The sequence below is a fragment of the Herpailurus yagouaroundi genome, unplaced genomic scaffold (assembly GCF_014898765.1).
Source record: "Herpailurus yagouaroundi ecotype Mexico unplaced genomic scaffold, PumYag 213, whole genome shotgun sequence".
In the NCBI taxonomy this organism is placed as follows: Eukaryota; Metazoa; Chordata; class Mammalia; order Carnivora; family Felidae; genus Herpailurus; species Herpailurus yagouaroundi.
The window spans coordinates 4,467,583-4,490,313 of record NW_024412444.1 but is presented as its reverse complement, the minus strand read 5'-3'; the positions used below and the strand labels follow the sequence as shown (position 1 = coordinate 4,490,313).

Here is a 22,731-nt window from a genome sequence, read left to right as displayed (position 1 = left end):
TTCCAAGTGACACTCCGTGGTCTTTAAAAGAAGGGATGATTCTGTATATTTACATGATAATCTCAACCCCCCGTTAAGCACATAGGAAACACCCAGTAAAGACAGCATGATTTGGGGCGCCTGGGTGGCTCAGTCGGTTGGGGGGCCAACTTCGGCTCAGGTCATGATCTCACAGCTTGTGAGTTCGAGCCCCGTGTCAGGTCTGTGCTGACAGCTCCAAGCCTGGAGCCTGCTTCAGGTTCTGTGTCTCCTTCTCTCTCTGCCCCTCCCCCGCTCACGTTCTGTCTCTGTCTCTCTCAAAAATAAATAAGCATTTAAAAAAAATTTTTTAAAAAGCATGAGCATTGACCATCTAACAACTGAACAATCATTTACTTAGCATGTATATGTATCGTCTTTACATCAAGGACTAAAGATATAAAGACACAGCCTCTGACCTTAAGACCCTACTGGTCATATGGATAAATAACAAACAAATTGTCTCATCTCAGCTCATGGCAATTCTGTCTTCTCAGCTGCTCAGGTAGAAATCCTGGCATCACCCTGACTTCTTTTTCTCTCTCATATACCATATTCAATCTACCAACAAATCATGATGATTCTGCCTTCAGAAAATATCCAGATTTCAACCAGGTACTGTCACCTCCAGTGCTCCTAATGGGGACCAAACCACTAGCATCTCTCTCTTGGACTACTGCAATAATTCTCAACCAGTCTTCTTTGCATTTACTCTGTGCCCTTCTTCCAGCCTAAGTGCTCCTCTGAAAACACAAATGTGATTATATCAAGTTATTCCTCAGCTCCCAACCTTCACTAGCTCCCCATGTCTCCCAGAGTATCAGCAAGTCCTTTCAATGGTTATATGGCCCTATATTATCTAGTCCTGGTACATGGTTAGCCTCATCTAGAACTCTCCTCTGTGCTGCAGCTACAGCCCCACAGGCCTCCCTCTATTCTCGGAGCAATCTAGACATGCTCCCATTTCAAGGATTTTGCACTGGCTGTTCCCTCTGCCTGGAATGCTCTTCCCCCAATCAACCTGTTTTCTCCTGCTACAATGCAAACATTTCAGCTCCATTGTTCCCAACTCATCCTCAGTATCCCAATTTCCCTTCTGTTGTTCTATTTTCTAATAGCACTTCCCACCTTCTAACAGTATACAGTTTGCTTATCTGTTAAGTTATTGCTTATTGTCTCTCTTCTCTCACTAAAAAGCTCCAAGGAGACAGTGATTTTTACTTACTTATTCTTTTATTTTGGCTTATTGTACCCAGAAGAGTGCCTGGCACATATTAAATAAGGGAATGAATGAATGAATGAATGAATGAATATACACTGCAGAAAATACTATGATGAAGTTGTGTATGCATATCATACTGGATTAGCATGCGTGGCCAAAGGATCATTGTCTACTTAAGAAGGATTTCATGTAGATATTCCAAAATACAGATAGGGATTCTAATTTGATTCAACAAATACTCACTGACTAGCTCATGATGCCCAAATGTGTGGAGAAAGCCTCTACAGAGGCTGAATTCAGATAGATTAAATAGAGTTTCTGCCTGGACATTGTAAGAGAACAAGTCCATTCATTTTTTGTAAAACGTGACTGCCCAGCCAGACTGCTGTGATTTCTTCTAGATCAGAGGGCAAGCCACGCTGCCTTCCGTGGCTTGGAGGAGTCTGGTTGTGCAAGGTGACCAGCTGAATCCCTTCAGTCATGACCTCACTCCCCTTGTCCTTCTCTTAATTAAAAGTGGTTGGGAGAATTTCATAATCACAGCGGTTTACAGAAGGACAAGTTGACGTGGGATTGGGCTGAGCAAACTGTTGAAATGAACACAGGGTTGTTGGCGCGTTGTGGTTTAAACAGAAGGCACAGACATGAATTAGTCATGTGCCTGGACATGAGAGAAGGATGAAGAATCTATAAAGGAACAAGGCGGGCCATTCTAGTCATGACATGAGAAAAATGTACCACTCTAGAACCTTTTGGAATAACAGGGCGTAACGAAATGTCAAATAGGTCCACACCAGTGGTCTATAACTGGTTAGAGCTGACACCACAAAAATTAGGGGAAGTGGTACCTTTAAATTTTTACGCTGAACTTACAAGGTAAGCGCTTTCAAAATCTGATGTAGGGCCTTCCTATTTACTGCGATCCAGAATAAAGCCCTGATATTGACTAGGGTAACTACACGACTCTTCATCCCATACTTCGAGGGTATACACATGAGGGAGAAACAAAATAAGGAATTTCAAGATCAACTTCTTGTATGAAAACACACAACATCTGAAAGCTCTCTGGGCGCTGAAGGCGGAAGGAGGGAGCACCTGCCAACGGCTCCAGAGAACCAGAATTCCCGCCCATGGCAGGGGACAGGCCATCTTACCCAAGTAGTTATCATCCTCTGATTTCCCTGAGAAACTGTGCTGCCGCACGTCGATATTGGTAGCACCGGCTGGAATTCGGACCACAGTATTGTAACCTGCAAAGAATTTAGCCAAAACTCAGTATTCCACAGCACAAGTCACTTTCTCTAGGTATGGAATAAAAGGTGGGCCACCCAGGGGTGTAATACAATTCTCACTCTTGAGTGTCTTCTAGCCGGACAGCTAAAGTACCCTAACAAGACTGACTTTACGCCTGACATGAATACTTTTACATACTACATGCGGTTAACAATTTTTAAACTGTGACTATTTTCCCTCTCACGGTTCTTAGGGACAGGTTCTTACCATAATGCACTGTGTTAAATGTTCCTGCCACTGTTTTGCACGAAGAATTATCACCACCACAAACTCCACATTTATCTCTCCGGGCTTTTGAGTTTAAAACGTGGTCGCATCCAGCTTGCTTTTAAGAAGAAACGTTTGAAATTAATGGTAAGTATTATAAAATTATACAAATCATAAAACATTATGAAACGGCAGGGGGCATGTTTGTTCGAATGACGCATTCCAAAAATGACAAGAACGTCCCTTTAAAGTTGCAACGGCTGAGAACTCAAATTGTCTTTAGCCCTGGTGTGGAAAATGTGGTCCTTGGACCGGCAGCCATGGGCATCTCTGACGCTGTTAGTAATATATTACCTTGGGCTCCACCCAGATCCACTGGGTGGAATTCTGACATGCTGGAAGACACTTAGGTGCTTCATCTACAGATTAAAGTTTGAGAAGTACAGGGGCACCTGGCTGGCTCAGTCGGTAGAGTACTTGACCCTTGACCTAAGGGTTGCAGGTACGAGCTCCACACTGGGTGGAGAGGTTAGTTAAAAATAAAACATTAAAAAAATAAATAAAGTTTGAGAAGTCTGTCTACAAATAAGTGGAATAAATGAGAAAAACCGCTCAAGAATGAAGACATAGGAATGCTGACGGGGGTGACTGTATCCAATTAAAGATCTGCTATCTCAGGGCGCCTGGGTGGCTCAGTCAGTTAAAGCAAGTGACTTCGGCTCCGGTCATGATCTCATGGTTCGGGAGTTCGAGCCCCACGTGAGGCTTTGTGCTGACAGCTCAGACCCTGGAGCCTGCTTCAGACTCTGTGTCTCCCTCTCTCTCTGCCCCTCCTCTGCTCAGGTCTCTCTCTTTTTCAAAACTAAACATTTAAAAAAAAAAAATGCCTCTGAGGAGAAGCTCAGTGTTTTACTACAAACGGACTGACAAGCAAACATGGACTGTGCAGTTCTGAGTTGGGAAATGGGTGAAGCTCTCAGGGTCATTGCATCAGACCTGACTGACTAGAATTCCCATTTTCCTGGACCACACGCAAGGAACAAATAAATTATCTCAAAGCCTGGTGACGCTAAGAATGTTTTCTGACTGGTAAGAACAGTGAAATGGTATCAAGCCCTCTAGGAATCACTGCACTCATGCTTCACGATCTTCCAGAAGTTTCTCCGTGTCCCATCCAAGAGTAACAAACAGGTAGGTCTCAGGTAGAAGCAATGGTGTTTGAAATCAGAATGAGAAATCTGACGGAGGCCTGGCTGAAGCCTGATTCCTTACGAAGTCTTTCTGGAACAGAGCTATTCAGTCTAGAAAACTCGCTGTGTGGGAAGCATTTGGTTTAACCTTAACCAAATGGTTAAGGGTTAGCCCTGAGGTTACAGTAAAGGAAGGTGTGTGTGTACAAATTATTGTAATAAATTTTCACGGGGAGGTTTCGCGCAGATCCTCACAGAGGTTGAGAGTGGCGGAAAAATGCAGGACGCCGGTTCTCGAACTTCGGCATCACAATCAAGCAATGCCAATGCTGATGCTGCCCTGGGAAACACGCTCGGAAAACCACTTCCCTGGAGACAGCGCACAGACATTCGCCGCTGGTCTCTCGAGGAAGCCACAAATCACGGCTTAGCAGCAAGACAACACAGTGAAGGAAACGCGATGTGGGACTCACCCGGCAGAGGCCTTGGACACAGATATCGCTGGTGTCTTGGCCACAGGGCGTCCCATCTATCACTCTGTCTCGAAGCTGGTAGTAGGCCGTGTTACCTGCCACCCTGCAGAACAACTTGCAACGGTCCTTCATCAAAACTAGAGAGGAAACACATGACGCAATGTGAGTTTCGGACCTGGACCCCCGGCCGGCCTGCCGACCAACCACGGCACCCCCCCCCCCCCCCGGTTGCACTTACTTCCACTGTACTTAGGGACCCAACGCACAGTGGGAAGCAGACCGTTGATGTTGAAATGCTTCCCGTCAAACTGAGCACACTGTTCATCTCGGAAGTCTCGCTTCTGCTTGAGACATGGCTCTGTGTTGCAGGACTTAAACTTCATCCTACGTCCTACACAGTACTTCCCACCATTTTTGGGCCTGGGGAAAGGGGAAGAACACACGCGCTGGATTGCCAGGGATTTCTCCCCACATCGCTCTCTCATCCGTGGCTTCCTGTCTCCCAGGGAAGCGTGTCGAAAAGGGGCTGATGACAGAGGAAAGGACTGAGGCTCTGAAATCTGCATGTGCATTCTGCTTTCATTACCATGAAGTGTATGACCTTGGGCAAGTCACTTAGCTTAGCTTCTGAGTCCAGACGCCTCAGCCCCTCCATCTATAAAAACGGGAAGGGGTTATTGAGTGAGGCAGTGCTGAAGATGAAACGTTAGAGCACGTAACTTCAAGTTTGAAATACAAAGCCTGGGATCTGTTGGGCAATAATCTGTCCTCTCTCTCCTGAAAATGCAGTCCTTTGGTTTTCAAAATGTGGAAGGTAAAAGGCCCAGAGGAGTCATTGGAATGCTCCCTGTCTACTTTTTGTAACATGACAGTCTCACAGGAGACCAGCCTAAAACCTGTGCTATTCTACTTACATTCATTCTCTCCCTCCCTCCCTCCCTCCTTCTCTCCACCCTCACAACCATTGTTTTTCTTTGTTTTGTCTTACAAGTGAGACGGAGTAAAAGGAACATCCCCATATTGTGACTAACTTAATAGGAAGAGCAGGAAGAGCGGACTGGTTTCATTAACTTTTGTGTGACGAGAGCACGGAGGGTGCCTTGCACAGCACCAGAGTGTAAATTTCATCTCGACATGCAAGCCCGAATTAGATGAAATTCAAATGTACATGTATTTTCCAGATGTGACCCAATGACTAAATTATACAACGTTTCTCCTAGCAGTCCACAGCTTGCCAAGTTCATCATGGAAACGGGAAGATCAGAGAATCGTAGGAAGTTGGGCTCGCCCACCCAGGGCTGGAGCAGGTCGGATTTCGCAGCTACTCTACAGACATCTCTGAAACGGAAAGGAAGTTGTCCACTTTTCTTCTTTAAAATGAATCTTTCAGGGCAATTTGGAGCATACAAAGGGGTTTTTGTTTTGTTTTGTTAAGCTGCGACCTGGGTGAATGGGAAAGACATCCGTGCCCATTTATACAACAAGAGCCGGTCCAACAGAACAGGTAAGGCTCTGGAGCTAGAGCTGGGTTCCAGTCCCGACCCTACCCTCGGGGCATGACTTTAGATGAAGTTCTGAAGTTCTCAGCCCCGGAGTATCAGTTGCCCCCTTGTCTAAAATGAGCACAAATAGTAGATGCTGAAAATGTTAGCTACTGTGCTAATATGTCAGCACCCCCAACCTAATCTGATCTAACCGTGCACTTTGAGTACTGAATCTGCGCTAAGACACGGTGTGCAGCGTGAAAGGCAGGACTCAGTGCTCCTGCAGAGCACCAAGCGTCAGGAAGGGCACCCGCCATGATACTGTTGCAACGCGCTCCCTGTATCAAACATGCGGAGACTAAGGGAGGAGCATGGGCTTTGCAGCCACACACTGGACACCTTTGTGGGCACTACCTGGCCTCTCTGAGCTCCATCCTGCATATAGAACAGAGATGATATTGTACACCTGCCATGGAAAGTTCAGAATCTGGGAAGCTTAGTAAGGAGGTGGATAAATATTCAGTTATTTATCACAAAGAAAACTGTATCTAAGGATACAACATGGCACCTAACCCAACAATAACTGCATCTCATTGTTTCTCCGTGAAACACAATTAAGCCCATATGCTTTCTAGCTCCATTGTGCACTTGACTCCCTAAAATACACTCCTATCTTGCCCAAGGGTAAGGCAGAGGCAGTATTTTTATATCGAGCAACAGGAAGTTCAGAGAAGTCAAGTACTTTGTCATGATCACACAGATAAAAAAAGAGAAGAGATAGGACTAGAATTCTAAATTCCCTGGGTTCTTCTCTGTGCTCTTTCTGCTACATTATCCAGGAACGATGGTCAAGACTTTTTTTTTTTCCTTCCTTTTTTGGTGCCATTCAGAGATAGAGCCTTGGCTTCCTGAATTCCCAGCTCTTCTCTAAGTACCAAGACGCCCTAGTCCCATGCACACAATATCACAGATGATACATGAGTAACAGATCAGGCCCATATACCTGTTCAGGGGAAACGCATTTTAAATGTGCTACATGTAAGACCTCTTGCAATTTTTCCTCAGATTGAAACGATCTTTGCGGAATCTTCTTAAAAGGCCCACTAACTATGCAGGATTAATCGTTTATTTATCGCCTGACAGTAGCTCATTTTTCTTTTTGAAATTAAATATTCAAAAGTTGGTTCTTTTCTTTTGGCTCTCTTATACAACAAGTCTTAATGCACCCCAGAAACGGCCCACATGTAGCAGTTTTTTGGGCTGTGAATAATAAATACTTACAGGTAGTTTCCCATCAGAGGAAAGGGACGTTTGCTTTTGACCACTATCGAGTGGCAAACAGACTTACTTTTATAAATGACCTTTTGAAAAAACAACACACAGAAAACACTCCATGGGAGAGGCAGTGTTGCTGAGGGTCATAGGTGGGGACTGTGAAAACAGAGGGTTTGAATCCCAGGCCTGCCTCTTAATAATGGTGCAGTCTTGGGCAAGTTGCTTAATCTTTTGAAGGATCAGTTTCCCTATCTGTAAAGGGGAGATGATCCTAGTATCTACTTCATCAGGGTACGCGAGGGTCAGCTGGGTTAATACATTCAAAGCACTTGAACAAGGCCTGCCACACTGTAAATGTTTAGCTATTACAAGAGCCTGCCAACCACAGCCTGTGGACCAAATCCTGTCCACTTCCTGTCCTTCCCTGGCTGTGAGATAAGAATGGCTTTTCTATTTTAAAAAATTAAGGAAAAGGGTGCTTAGGTGGCTCAGTCGGTTAAGGTTCTGACTTCGGCTCAGGTCGTGATCTCACCGTTTGTGGGTTTGAGCCCCACACCAGGCTCTGTGCTCACAGCTCAGAGCCTGGAGCCTGTTTTGGATTCTGGGTCTTCCTGTCCCTGCCCCTCCCCTGCTCTCTCTCTCTCTCTCTCTCAAAAATAAACATGAAAAAATTTGATTAAATGAATAAAAAATAAAAATTTAAGAAAATATAAAACATATTTTGAGACACATAAGAGTTAGATGAAATTCAAAGAGTAATATCCATAAATAAGGTTTAATTGGCGTGTAGCCACACTCAACCCTTCACATGTCACGGATGTCTGTCTCTCACTGTATCAGCAAGGTTGAATAGCTGGGTCACAGACGCTCTGATCCTCAAGTCTGAAACACTTACTGAGTGTTTTGTGGCAAACACGTTCCTTTACGGTAAAGGTCTGCCCACCCGTGAGCCACTCTTGCGTGCAAGGCACCATGCCACTTTCTGTGACCGTGTCCAGCCGTGCTGTGAGGCAGGTAGTGGCAGCCTTGCTCCTGAAGGCTTGTTTGAAATTGTTTCAGAAGTGTTAGGTAACCTGGCAAGGTGACATGTCCATCAGGTGAGACCTGCTGGTCGACGGACCAACGCAGGTCTCCCGGATTCAAAGCTCATGATCTGGTGTCTTTCCTCGGCTTCCTCTCTTGAGACAGGCCTCTTTCCATATCAAGACTCATTCTGTGACTCTGCTATTTTTTATGTAAAGACAGATTATATTTTATCAACAAACTTAAATTTGCCCTCTCAGAACATGTGCCTTTTCTCTTATCCCAGAGTACCTCTGCCTGATTTGCAATGACTATAACGGGGAAGGCGGTAGCCAACCTAACTTACCTTTCAGCATGGAAAAAATTCATGCTGTAATTTAATAATTTCGCTGGATGGGAGTATTTTTTTTTTCTATGTAGACAAATAATAAAAATTAGAGGAAATGCAGCTTTAAGAAATAGTATTAACCACGGGGCGCCTGGGTGGCTCGGTCGGTTGAGCCTCCGACTTCAGCTCAGGTCATGAGCTCACGGTTTGTGGGTTCGAGCCCCACGTTGGGCTCTGTGCTGACAGCTCAGAGCCTGGAGCCTGCTTCAGATTCTGTGTCTCCCCTTCTCTCTCTGCCCCTCCCCCAATCATGCTCTGTCTCTCTCTGTCTCTCAAAAATAAATAAAAATGTTAAAAAAATTAATTAATTAAAAAAAAATAATATTAACCACATTTTCCTGCTATTAAGATCCTTTAAAACATTGCAGGTCAAATACAGATGGAAAGGACTTAATGAAACTGCTAGGTTAATTACTATGAAAGTAACTATATTCAGCACAGCTGAGCTGAATCTTTCTTTCAGGCACATAGTACACAACCATGCCTATTCATATACAAAGAAAATTCATGATACTGCACGGCCAAAGCTATGAAGGAATTTTTGCAAAGATCACCACACGTGTGTTCCCCCCTCCAGGGAAGCTAAATTTTGGTTGTCAAATGGGTTTGAACAGAAATCTCGGCTTCTGTGAACACTTAAAATGAATTGCAGCAGGCAGATTAGGGTTAGCACAGGGAAGGAATTTCTAACGATTCGACAGGCAGCCCCAGAAGGTAGTGTGTTTCCTATGCTGGGAGGGTTTTGGGAAGAGGTCTAATGGACAACTGCAGTGGATGCTGAAAGGCTATTCAGGGATTAGATGGGATGGGCCAGAGAGCTATACTTGCAATCATTAATGATCCTTCCGAATAGAACAGTCTAAAGGCCTGGATATCTTTATTCATTCATTAGTTAATAGCTTTCCCACAGCAACTAATTCTTGAATTTTGAAATACGCTCACCCAACTCAGTGCCTGAAGAAAAAAAAAAAAAAAACGTTGCTGCAACTCTTTCCAGCCAAATGAGCGATTCATTTCCTTAGATGAAATAGACATCTATTACCTTGCTCGTATGCCAGATTTCATAAGCAGTTACTATGGTGAAAGCCTAAATGGGAAAATATCTAGTTCACAATCTTTTCCTCACACGTATGAGTTTCTTAGTTTTTAATTTAACTTACCTCCTAACTTAAAAGCAAAACAGAAGCACCAGAAGAGGGAAGGGAAGCACCAGTTCTTTCCCAAAGAACTGGGACAATTTTTTTTTTTTTTTGATGGACTGTAAAAACTGTATACATTTTTTTTTCTAGCTACTAGGAAGCTCAGAGTCAATTCAGAGCACGAAATAACAAGTGTAGGGCCCAACGGCCTGATAAATGCGACTTCTAGTTCCAACGGTGGCTTTGTTTTGGTACCCTAAGTTATGCTTTTGGCAGTTATGATTTTAGGTTTCACTGTATTACATGTTTCTTACAGCTATGATTGGGCGATCATGTAGTTAATTGTTCAATTCAGGACACTCAGAGAATGTAAAGGGTAGCTATGAATAACTTCTCCTGGACGACAGACATAAACTGGGACTGTGTTTACAAATCAGAACATAAGCTCTTATCTACAGGGCATGGGTCAAAGATGGGATTAAAAAATAAATAAAACATTTAAAGACAAAATATTAGGGCCCTATTCTCATGATGGCAAATCAGCAGGACCAAACACCTTTTGACCAAAATGAGAAAGCATCTGGTTTCTACAGCTTGTTCACGAGTATGCCATTATCCCATGTATAGGACAAGGCTATTTCTCTTTTGTAACTTTTACGCTTTCAAGGGAAACAACCCTAAAAATACAGCGCAAAGTATGGATGTTAAATACATTCTTGAATTGCATGAATACTGTGAAAAAAAATAAATAAAAACAACTCAGGGTCTTAATAGAGACATACCTTGGACTAAAAATGGGGCTCTACATTATATTCAAAGGGCTCCTCAACCCGGGAAGAGGCAGGTTGCCAGCTCCAGGGGCACCACTTCCCTCAAACGCCTTGAGAGTCAGAAGCAACTACTACTGATTCCTGCATAATGAACCATCTGCTCTGTGAGTTTCTCTGCACGAGCTTTCAAACTGAGATTTGGATCTGATTTTCCCTGTTCTGTGTCCCTTTCTCCTGTCAAACTGACTTCCTCAAAGTTTTCGGAGGCAGACTCCTTCCTCAATTCACAGGGACATCCCAAAGTGCAAATAACTTGGAAGCGCTTTCATGAAATGGTGTCAGGGCTGACAGTCAACTGGGGGGATTGTATTCTTTTAAAACCTCCCATAGCAAACAGCAAGGACAAGGACCTCTAATTGAAGTCTTTAATGATCAGCCCCTAACTTGTGAATGCACGGATCTTTGCTTCACTTGGAGGCTCGAGACCCTTTCCTGCTGAGATCTTTACGCTGGGTGATTTTCTTTGTCTGGCTCGTTCCAATTATGAAGTGATTTATCTCTCTCCACTTTCTACATTACCTCTAGAATTGCTCGAAGACTTTAAAAAAAAAAAAAAAAAGACCAAACACTTCTTTTCAACGACGTATTCTTGAGTCACCATTTCAAAAATGCCTACTGTTGGCAACAGTCATATCCTCACGACAATAACAGCTCACTAAGATGGTAATAATGTGGCTCCACGTAGCTACTGCATAGTTCTTAATTTTTTTTAAAAAATGTGTCATATTTGCTATTAGCTTCAAATGCTTTATTCTAAAGCTTCAATAATACCAACAGCTAAGATTTGTAATTGACTTGAAAGAAGCAAGTAGTGGAACACTATATATAATATGATCCTTATTTTATATCTACAGAATACTTATTTCATATAATACATATTACATGACAAATCTTTTTTAAAAGTCCAAAGTGATGCACGTCAAATCATTTTTCCCCGGTGATTTCTTGCGGGGAGTAGGTGGGAGGGAGGAATGATGATGACAGATTTTTTTTATTTCATATCGTTCTGTGTCTGAATTTTTTGAAAGCATGTACTAGGTTTAAGCTATTACTTAAATAACTAACAGAAACTATAGACTCTATTGATCATCTACTGTTTACTCTTTATACCCATAGCTACACACTATAGTCTGTGTCCTAGAGCTCTTTAGTTGTCTTTACAGAGGCTAATATCACATGGACATGAAATAAAGGTTGGACTGTGGACAAAAATAAAGGGAAACAAATGGATTGTCATTTGTGATTTGCACGAATGAGTATTTATTAGGCCACGGCTGGCAACAGTGGCCTAAAGGTACGTTCTTTACTGGTGAACACAATTCAGATTTTCCTTTTTTAAAAAAATTTTTTTTAATGTTTATTTATTTTGAGGGAGAGAGAGAGAGAGACAGAGCATGAGCAGGGAAGGGGCAGAGAGGGACAGAAGGAGACACAGAATCGGAAGCAGGCTCCAGGCTCCGAGCCGTCAGCACAGAGCCCGACGCGGGGCTCGAACTCACAGACTGCGAGATCATGACCTGAGCCGAAGCTGGATGCTCAACCGACTGAGCCACCCAGGCGCCCCGATTCAGAATTTTCTTATGAGAAAACTGGAAGCTTTGCCAACACGAGGCCCCTTTCCTACCTGTGAACAACCAGCTAAGTCTGAGGAGCACCTGTACGTGGTTTCTACCACCTTCTTATACAACCCTATCATACCATCCCAGTATATACATACATTAATATACTCATCGTGCTACGCTACCCTAATATACGGCACCCACGTCACTGTTGTACCTGTGTGCTTCTGTCTACAATTCAGTTGGCTACCCCAACACAGTCTGTGAAAAAGAAATGAATACTACCGGATGAAATCACTTTACCTAATCCCAAAACAGCTGGTTCTTAAATATGGTTATCGGTGCATACATCTAAAAACTGTTACTAGTCTACGAAGACTTCTTGGCCCCCTAGCCTATACAGGTTTGATGGCAATAACGTGATGTATTAGCTCCTAGTCCTTCAGATTCGATACATCTTGGAGTCACACAAAATTTGATGTCATTCCTTATCATCAAAATCTGATTTTTTAAAATCTACTTATAAATACGCACGCCTCCTGGGCTAGATGCCGGGGGAAAAAAAAAATCAACTTCATTTGAACATGTGCTACAAGGCTAGGCTGGTCACATAAGGAGAATTATCCTGAAAGGCAGGATACTCCCAGGCTGTATACTGTCTAGTTGTAGGATGGGCTTTAGGTGTCTTCCCCGTAAAACAACTAACTTGATTCTAAAAGTAATTCCTGACTTGAGGTTCTCAGTCCCTTAGAGTCTGCTATCACGATGGGGCTCCTTGTGCCCTGTCCAACATCTCAGTAGCTAACAGGAAAGGGTACAAGTTACCTACAATCTAGATGGAAATGTCCAGTTTCTTCATTTCCTCAGGAAAACCTGTTTCCCTTCATTGGCCACCTATACCAAGCTCTGGAGGCAGGGAGATATGCCTGACTGTCAAACTGTGAAAGAGACCAACCAACACAAAAAGCATCTACTGGGGTAGACCGAAGTCTTAATGGAGGATGGTGGGAGAAACTAATGCTACAGAAGACAATGCCCGGGAATAAACTGATTGGATACCACCAGTCTAAGCAGCCCTAGAAAGGCACTTACTCTCTACCAGGGAAAGAGTTTTCCATCTGCTTCCAGCCGAACGATTCCCTTCCGGAGGGCTCCCGTCGGGCCATCCCAATAATGACAGCAAGGAGTTCTAGGACTTACTCTGGTCTGTTGCACTCACGAATGGCAGTTTTGATGCCCCCTCCACACGTTCTTGAGCAGGTTCCAAAGTGACTCCAACTTCCCCAGGATCCATCAGTCACAGGGACTTCCATTTCTTTGGGAACACAAAATCCAAACTTGCAGTGCTGTGTTTAATAAGGGGAACAGTGAGGGAGAGCTCGGTGCTGGAGACGTGATAGGACCCACTGTCCTTTTGATTATATGGCATACTTCATCCCCCCCACCCCACCTCTCCCGCCACACGCTAGTTTGAAATGCTGCCATTTCATCATCTACATGAATAATGAAAACTGTAGGGATTTTAATCTCATCCCTATTGATTTTAGGCCATGTCTTCATTTACCACTTGCTTGAATAAAACTAACCAATGAGTGGTTGGTTCCAGGCTCTCAGGGTAACTCCAGTGGCCAGGCTCAAAGCGCTCAATTAGTCTATTTGGAAAAGTGAGGAGAGGAAGCGGGCAGACTGGCTGCAGACGGGGCCAAAGTGAGTTACTGGATTTGCAGAGCAAATGTCCATTAAGAAGGCTCAAAGATGCTGTGAGCCTGGTAAAATATGTTTTATTGCTCCCCGCAGATTCGAAAAGCCAATTTTAATTAAGTGGCAGAGAAAAGAAAAAAGCACGTTAGAGGATTCCTATAAACTCCCTCCACCAAAGCACACAGGATGAGACTAGAGCAAAATGGACATATTCCAGAGAGCCCTAAACTTTATTGCTTTTTTTGTTACTAATGGTTTCAGATTCTCCGGCCTGCAGCAGGAAGAAGGCCATGATGCTTAAAACAAAACCAAACAGAATAAAACTCCTCAGCAGGACAAGGGATTCGAGAAGCCCATTTCAACCCTCTGCCATTGTTGGGGTGTGAGGCCCTGACACAAAGCGAGGTCACGGAGCAGCGGACAAAGCGCTGGCTGCAGTGGCGGCAGGAGGGTGATGCCCCGCAGCTTGCTCAGATCTCTGAAGTGAAGCTGGTGGTGGCTGGCTGCCGTGATTTATCTGCAGGGAGGGCAGAGGCAGAGGCAGAAGCCCACCGAGGCCGGGGCCGGGGGTGGGGTGGAGGGGGGAGCGTGCTGGGAAAATGGACGACAAATAAGATGCAGGGGAAGGTCCCAGACTGAACGGGGCGGCCACACAGAAGGCTCAGCCAACAATGACTCAAAGGGTGCACTTAGGCTCTCTCTACTTTGCAGCGCCTTCTCCCTCGTAATTATTCTCTTAGAGCATCTGAGGATGGCTCCCTTTCCCTGGGCTGTGAGGCAGAGGCTTAAAACATTGTGCAGAGAACTCTGGGCAACCCTGGACCCGAGAAAGGCGGGTGGAGAAAGAGGGGCAATGGCACTTCCCGAAATCATTTTGGATTTGTCTCCACAACGGTCGTGAACGTTTATTGCAACGTACACACATACGAATAAAGGAGGGAGGTAGTAGCTTGGTCTAGAGCACCACCATCCAATGAGAATGTACCAGAAGCCACACACTTAAGAAAAGGTTTTTAATATCTAGAAGCCACCTTAAAGCAAGTAAAAAGAAAACTGAATTTTAATATGTTTTTACTTAGCTCCAAGTATCTGAATAGTATTACTTCTGTGTGCGATCAATGCACAATTTGGTTTTTTGCACTCTTTTTCTCATACTCGGTCTTCAACACCTGCTGTATGTCTTCTCTTAAGCACATCTCAGGTTAGGACTGACATGTGAAGGGCTCATTACCATGTGCGGCTACTGACTGCCATGCCGGACGGTGCAGGTCTTAGAAAGACAAAGCTTGGAAGGCCAATGGTCTCGTGATGAGCGGGGGCTCTGCCACAAACTCACTCTGAGACCCTAGGTGAGTCCCTGACTCTGTTTCCACAGCTGAAAACGGACACCAACCTGCAAAGTTGTCGTGAGTATAACACTAGAGACAGTGTATCTAAAGCACCCAGTACACAGCTATGTAAGTCAGGGGACCTGACTAAATAAAGTTAGTAAGATAATGACAAACATTTATACAACTCTTAGCTGTGACACATATGCTGCCTTCCCGATGGCGAGCAAATGGAAATAATTTTTGACATTAAATAGAGAAAAAAAATTGTAAAAAGGCAAGATTAATGACATAGTTAAGTGAGGCCGAGACCCCAACCTGCCTACCCAATATCCATTCTCTCCTATATCCTTGGTAAAAGAATCTGTATTTCCGCAGATTCTTGCACAGATCAGAGAAGTCAGCAGACTTCATTGGGTGACATTCCTGGGAAGGTCTTTCTGCCCCTTTGTCCCCTGCCCCTTGGCTTCATTCTGCCTGGAACACCCACTTGATGGCTGGAGTCGCTGCAGCCATTCTGTGATCTTGAGGAGGAAATTCATTTGCATATGAGAGCAGAACAGGAAGACGTTAGGAACCTACGTCTCTGCCTGATGATTTGTGGAGCTGCCACAACAGTTCTATAACCTGTCTAGTTCAGGACTAATTTTTTTGTTATGTGTCAGAAAAAAGAGCCAATTTGCTTACATTACTGTAACTGGATCTGACCTAAACAAAATCTTAATTAATATACAGATGGGGTCAGAGCTGATGACTCTCAAATCCAGCCCTCAAGGCCAGCTGCTAAAAACACGTTTTACAAACTCTACAAAATAATGAGAAATTCCTATACTTACAATTAAAAACTGATCTGCAAATCAAATATTCCTTACTGATGTGATCACTAATGCGCAGGAAGGAAAGGAGAAGAAGAACCTTAGAGTAACAGGAGAAGTGGGGCACCTGGCTGGCTCAATCCAAAGAGCATGTGACTCTTGATCTCAGGGGTCTTGAGTTCAAATCCCACATTGGGTACGGAGCTTATTGAAAACAACAACAACAACAACAACAACAACAACAACAACAACAACAAGAATAGGAGAAGTGCCTGGAAATCAGAGCTGTTTGGCAGATACGTCCCAAGAGACTCTATTTCACCAGGAAAATTCGACAAATAATTACATAGTGGAAGAGCCATTACTTCATAACAAAGTGCTAAGCAGCTGGTGGAATCCAAGCCAAAATATAGTCAGCCTTTTTTAAAGGTATCCAGGACCATTTAAACGATAGTTTATATAAATGCATCTTTTTTGAGAGGTTGGAAGAGGTAGGTTTTTTGTCCCAAGGAGACTTAAAACCAGAGTTTCATACCTCAGACTCACAAAAAGGGTTAAAATGAAACGTGAATGGACTTAACAAGAGAATGGAGAAAATAAAGACAATTAGAGTCATTCATCAAAATAACATCGTGTCAGCAGCTCAAGACAGATCACTGCTGAGGGAGCAGGGCAGAAAGAAGAGAAAGAAACAAGAAATTAACCCCACCGCAAAGGGAGTCCGAATCGGCTGGAGAAAAGGCATATGGTTTTACTGCTAATTCTAAGAAAACAAAACAAAATGGAGGAAAAAAGAACACCAAGGATTTCTACGCCAACAATTCCACCATCTTGGGCATATGCAAAATGCATAAAGGCTCTTCAGGGAAATAAACACACACGTGCCCGCATCTTTAATAAAAGCTGCTAGACTTGGATACTTTTTCTAAAACAGAACCAACAGCTACCTATCGTGTTCTCCGCATAGTTGCTTCTCTGAGAGTGTTCTGAGCCTGCCCTCTGGAATGCCTTGAAGTCTTTTGCTCTTGCTAAACATAAGCATACAGAGAAAAAGACTTCTGAAAGATCTACCAAATTTCCCCATCCCTCAGGTATAAGATTACCCTGCAACCCCTTATCTTCTGCTTCTGTTACGAAAACAGAAGATCAGAAAAAGATACGACAAATGTCCTCCCAACTTCCTTTGTGTTTCAGGGTTGACTGGGATGCCACAATGCTACGTTGACGTTGGTAGCCCATTCGCGGCACTATCACTAAATACAATCCACGTCATCCTATTACTGAAAATCCTTTGTTACGGTTTTTCCAGCGATAACATGCATGAGAAATGGACATAGCAGGTGGGTACGTCAGATTGACTAAGGACCACCACGGAATAACACCAGTGATTTTTCTGGGATCAAACAGAATCAATTTAAGCAACCTAGTTAGCTGGCTCTAACTCAAGCCAACCAACCAAGGCATCACCTAGGTCCAATCTAGGAACCACTTGCATCAATGGTCTGTCTGGAGCAATAGAAACCTGAGAACCATATTCTCACTCAAACCTGTGATCTTCCAGCCATCAACACGTTGAGATAAACGTCCTGCAAAAAGTGAAGAATTCTCTCTGGCCAAGGAGAGCAATGTCTTTCGAAGTGCACGAAAGGTGCAAAAGCTACTATGCCCACGTCCATATATAGTTTTGGTTAGGTTGTTATTGGGGAAAGCTGTATTCTCAAGTGCTGAGGTCCTTAGCCATCAAGAAGTGACAACATGAGCTGACAGAGTCACCAAGTAAGTCAGGTATAAAATCAGCTTCATTGTAATTTTTAATTTTTTGTACTGAACTTTGTAATTTTTCAAATAACTTTCATACTCGCCAGCTCGTGTAACTTTACAACCACTCTGAAACACGAGTAAAGAAGCCACTGGTCTTTCTGCTTGACCACTGGGACCAAAGGAGCTCAGTGGGCCTGAGGTATGGCCACCATAGTAGATGCTTCAGACAAAGCAGAGGAGGAAAAGAGGGTGGGAAGGGGCTTGGGTGTATGGGGACACTGCCCTGATGAGCTGAGTGACCTTGGGCAAGTCACTTCTTTTTTAAATTCCCTATCTAGAAGATCAGGGAAGGGAGAGTTCAAGTCTGTCATTTCTGAGGACCTCTTCTATAGACACATCCTGAGGGTTACTAATTCCACAAGGGAAACTAGAGGCAAATGAAATGAGCCAAGAACAGAATATTCAAAGTGAGGAAAGTGGACAGAGGGAAGAAGAGAGAAGACAGGAAAAATCTATGTAAGGATGACAAGAGACTCAGAAAATAGTCCCAGGACTGCAGCATTGGTGAGCGTAAGGACACCATTTCCAAAGGGATAAAATCAGATCTAAAACTTCTTGTAGCCAACTTTTTTGTGATGATGATGATGATGGTATCACTGATACACTAACTTTTTTATTCTTGCAGTGGAAAGCAAGTGCAGAAGGTGGCATTGATCATATTCCTAGGGGTGTGGATGCATCATTATTTCCGGCCTTTTGTACGAGTAGCAGATTTTGTTTGGTCGTTAACAGATAAGTGGGAATAAGTGCAAATTCAGAATTTGCATTTGGATATATCCCAAGCGACCTCACAGCTCCTTTAAGGGACCAACACAGGCTGGGACAATCCTGGTATCCCACTAGTGAACAAAATAAGTTCACGGTATATCTGCGTTTCTTTGATTTTAAGACCCTCCATCAATTTAAAAACGGCCTTCCATTGCCCCCCCACCCCCAGCCACCTCCTGCAAAAGAGAGAAAAGAAAAAGGAACACCGTCTCGCATTAAATGTACCCATACACTGAAAAGCACATTGGGATTTGAGGGAGGCTAAAATGAGAGAAGGGGGGTTTTCAGATTGAGGCAATAATGATGGATCGGTGTCTTGCAGCAGTATTGCACTGTAATGTAAGTCTTCCCAATTTTCAAATGTAAAGTTGAACCTCCTGGCCCCAAAAGGTATTACGCATGCTAAAACACACTGCGTCAACTTCTATTCTAAACGACGGCGACCGAGCTGACAGCTACAATTTTGCCCGTTTCTGCCGCCCCGAGACAAAAGAACGGACTGGGGTGCTACTTGCCTTTCCAGGCTCACACTCTGTCCCGTCTGCCCAGGGCGTGTGCTGAGTCCGGCAGCCTTTGTGCGCTCCGTCCACATTATGGCACCAGAGCCGTCTACACTGCATCTGCTCAATTGCGTTAAACAAAAATTCAGCGATTAGACGTTATGGGACCAGGCAAGGACTGCTTTCAACTAACGTTTGGCCGGCGAGAGAGGGTGGGTTGGAAAGGGATTGGTTTTTTTTTCCTTGCCATGATGAATGATAAAATATTCCAAAGGCTTAGAGGGCAGCCCGTGAGACACATTTCGACGTCTGGTAGGACTTCAGATGGTGTAAAGGGGGAATCTTTGCCATCATGAGTAATGCAGAAAGGAATATAATCATGGACAAGTTTTACTAAAAATGTTTACTATCTCCCTGGAATCCCTGTGTTTCCCAATTCACCATGCTATCTCGGAAGTCTCTCCCTCCAAAACAGCCAAACAGACTCCCACAGGAAGGAAAGGGGGTACCTTATGGAAGCACACGTGCACCCTGATAACCAATGGATAGCATTGGTCCAAGTGCCCACAGCGCAGAGATTAAAATATCCCACACCCACCACTTGAGCTACTGCCAGAAATGATCTCAAGCCCCACATGGTCACGGGACACGGCCCTGACAAGCTGAAACCGGGGAATAGGTTTGCCTCATGAACCGCCTTTGCCGAATCTAGAAGATTCTGTGTGGTAAAGGTCACCCCGACAAGTCAGGGGAGACGAAAAGAGGTAAGGAGAGAAAAGGGCTGAGCTGTGCCATCACCAGCTCTGTGACCCCTTCCTCTCTGAGCTCATTTTCCACGTGAAAAATGAAAATGATAATGGGGATCTCTCTTTTGGGCTGCCATGACAGGGTAATGAGAATGTGTAGGTGAAGTACCACCCAGCAGCAAGCACTATTCCTACTTGATCACCAACATCACTATTATTACTATTGTCCTGAACAGCCAGTGGACCCTTCTCAAGTTTACCATGAGTGGCTGATGTTAGACTAAGAAGCCAGGGGGAAACTGTGAATTAAAAATGCCACAATCAGGGCACCTGGGTGGCTCAGTCCATCAGGCATCCGACTCGTGGTTTCGGCTCAGGTCATGATCTCGTGGTTTCGCGAGTTCGAGCCCCTCACTGGGCTCTGCACTGGTGGCACAGGGCCTGCGTGGGATTCTCTCTGTCCCCTTCTCTCTGCACCTCCCCCACTCGGACTGTCTCTGCCGCTCTCAAAGTAAGTAACTGAAATGTAAAAGTGTTAGAAAACTGTCCAGAATCAAGGGATGAGGGCAGAGATGGCCCCACACACTTACCATATATGGGCACACCTGAGAACCTGGTCCAAAAATCAATTCACATTGTTTATTCACGTTGTAAAGGAGGCCCGGCAGTTGGGGAGGCAGAGGGTAGCGTCTGGCTTCAGGTTCATTAAGCAAACACTCACCATAACCAGTGCTGTGAAAGCAGAAAAACACAGATGGTGAGAGCAGTGGATGAGACGTGGCTGTCAAAGGCTCCAGACGCAAGTGAAGGCCATCCCGCCTTTTAAAGGTAGAACGGATAGTTTATTTTTCAAATGTGCTTTACTCTGTATATCCCAGGCTAAACTCCAGGAGCTGAAGTTCTATTTTTGGCATATACTTGTTTGTGGATCTGCTGGCTATCCATACAATATAGTCAGTAGGAAATATGTAGTTTTCCTAGCATTTATCACATTTTGGGGCAATTACCTATCATTATTTGCTATCGTCTCCAATAGACCGCAAGCTTCATAGGGGCAAAGAAACTATCTTTTTCATGTGCGCATGGGGCTCTAAACATTATAGCAACAGGTCTTAGTAATTGTTTGCTGAATAGATGAGTGAGTCAACCTACAACCACAGTAAGCAACCCTTCAGATCATCTGGTTAAAAAGAAAAAACAGCAACCCTCCGCTTCTTTGACTTTTCTGCAAACACCTCTTCTGGAAAATTCACACCTGGTGAGTTCTGATTAATAAGCCCCCTCTTCCCTGTGGCTGAAGAAATATACACCCAGTGACCTTGGACAATCACTTAACCTTTCGTACATCTGGGAGAGAACAGCAATAAATCTGTGACACAGGGATATTGTATAATGTAACTGGATCTCTGAACTGCCTGGCAGGAAGCTTAAAAAACAAAACAAGAAAAGAGAGGAAAGAAGGAGAGAGAGAGGGAGACAGAGACAGAGACAGAATGTTCTCAATTCAACAACATGGAGGTCTGTGTAATTTTCATCCACCCACATTACCCTCTTTGGGGTCGTCTCACCACCCTCCCCCTTTCCAAGCCAAAATTACTAAGTTGCAACCACATAAATATTTGTGGCCTTCCTTCATCGTGTAATCACCATCATGGTCCCTCCCCGAAGACCTGAACAGATTTCATATCTTTACCAAGAATGAAGCAACATTTACATATTCTCTTTAAGATCCTGACCTTTTCTTTAGCTCAGTCTGTAATCTTCAAAACTCTGGCAAGGATAGAACTGCACAGATGTCACAGAGTATTTTTTTTACCTCCTCCCAGGAATGTCAACAAAAATAACAACTCAAAAGGAATGCTTGACTCTACATTTTCTTTCCCACAATGAGTTCACTACATGGAGGCCAGACAGTAGAAGCTCGTGCTTAAAAGAAAGTTTAAGTCTTACTCTAAAAACTCAGTGATATATTTTCGACTACATTTTGACCACATCCAGGGGTTGGTGTAGAAGTTCAATGTGGGAGCCATGACATGCTGGGGACTCTTCACTCCTTCCTCTTTGCACTTGTTGTTGTCATCGTGAGGCATGTTGAACCTAAGGCCAAAGAGACAAAGATGGGAACATCAACAAACACCAAAGGGTTGAGCTCTCATCCTTGCTACAAGAATGCATCTAAGAGCAAAAAGTTAACTGACGTCTTCATTGTGGCTAAGAACCTACATCCTGGTGATCACAAGAAAACCTACTGGATGGTTCGAGGCAGAGTGAAGCATAAAACAGAATTCTCCCCCAATTTAATACAAGGGGCCTTTAATGTATAAAAAAACAAAACAAAACAAAACAAAAAAAAGGACAGTGGGCCATGATCTGGGTCAAGTGTATTTTTTGGAATTGCAGAGGCTGTGAACGTGCTATAGTTGGTGCTAGAAAACAGTAGTTGGAATTCCTAATAAGCTGTTAAAGGCCAATTTATAGAGTCAAGAATTTGGCCAAGTTATGATAGCATCGTGAATACAAAGAGTCAGTCAAGTGTCAAAACTTGAGGCCAAAAGCTTTCTAATAAGAGGCTCACTATGGGTCTTGGCATCCCTCCTTTTGGGTCCGGCTGATGAATGATATAACCGCATAGGTACATCATTATAAAGGAATGTGAAGTTCGTGCACAATAAAACCCATTAAGGAAAGCGGCAGGCGTGGAAGCCGGAGACATGCCAATTCAATTGGCTTAACGCAGACATGGCAAATAGTTTCATGCTTCCTGCCAACGCCAATTGATTGGTACTGGCTTCCTAAAAAGTTGGGCACAAAAAGATTCTAAAACTAATCCAGGTTCTACCCAAGAAAAGGCGATGATGGAGTGTCAACGTCCTCTGGGGCTTGGGAGGGAACCCAGCAGCAGCATTAACACATACTTGCCATTCTTGGCTTTGCCAGAGAAAATGGGGCAC

The 22,731-nt window shown here is 43.9% G+C and overlaps 1 protein-coding gene across 4 annotated transcripts in view; it reads right to left on the bottom strand.

Moving 5' to 3' along the window:
* The window catches only part of ADAMTS9 (ADAM metallopeptidase with thrombospondin type 1 motif 9), a 163,242-nt gene that overhangs the window by 103,769 nt on the left and 36,742 nt on the right, over positions 1 to 22,731 (bottom strand). For all 4 annotated transcript variants that reach the window (XM_040454520.1, XM_040454522.1, XM_040454521.1 and 1 more), the window contains 8 exons: positions 21,731 to 21,877; positions 20,371 to 20,512; positions 19,050 to 19,154; positions 13,302 to 13,447; positions 4,642 to 4,823; positions 4,404 to 4,540; positions 2,741 to 2,858; positions 2,395 to 2,490 (listed from right to left, as the gene is read on the bottom strand). In XM_040454520.1, the coding sequence (XP_040310454.1) occupies positions 2,395 to 2,490; positions 2,741 to 2,858; positions 4,404 to 4,540; positions 4,642 to 4,823; positions 13,302 to 13,447; positions 19,050 to 19,154; positions 20,371 to 20,512; positions 21,731 to 21,877 (1,073 nt within the window). The remainder of the gene's footprint in view (positions 1 to 2,394; positions 2,491 to 2,740; positions 2,859 to 4,403; positions 4,541 to 4,641; positions 4,824 to 13,301; positions 13,448 to 19,049; positions 19,155 to 20,370; positions 20,513 to 21,730; positions 21,878 to 22,731) is intronic.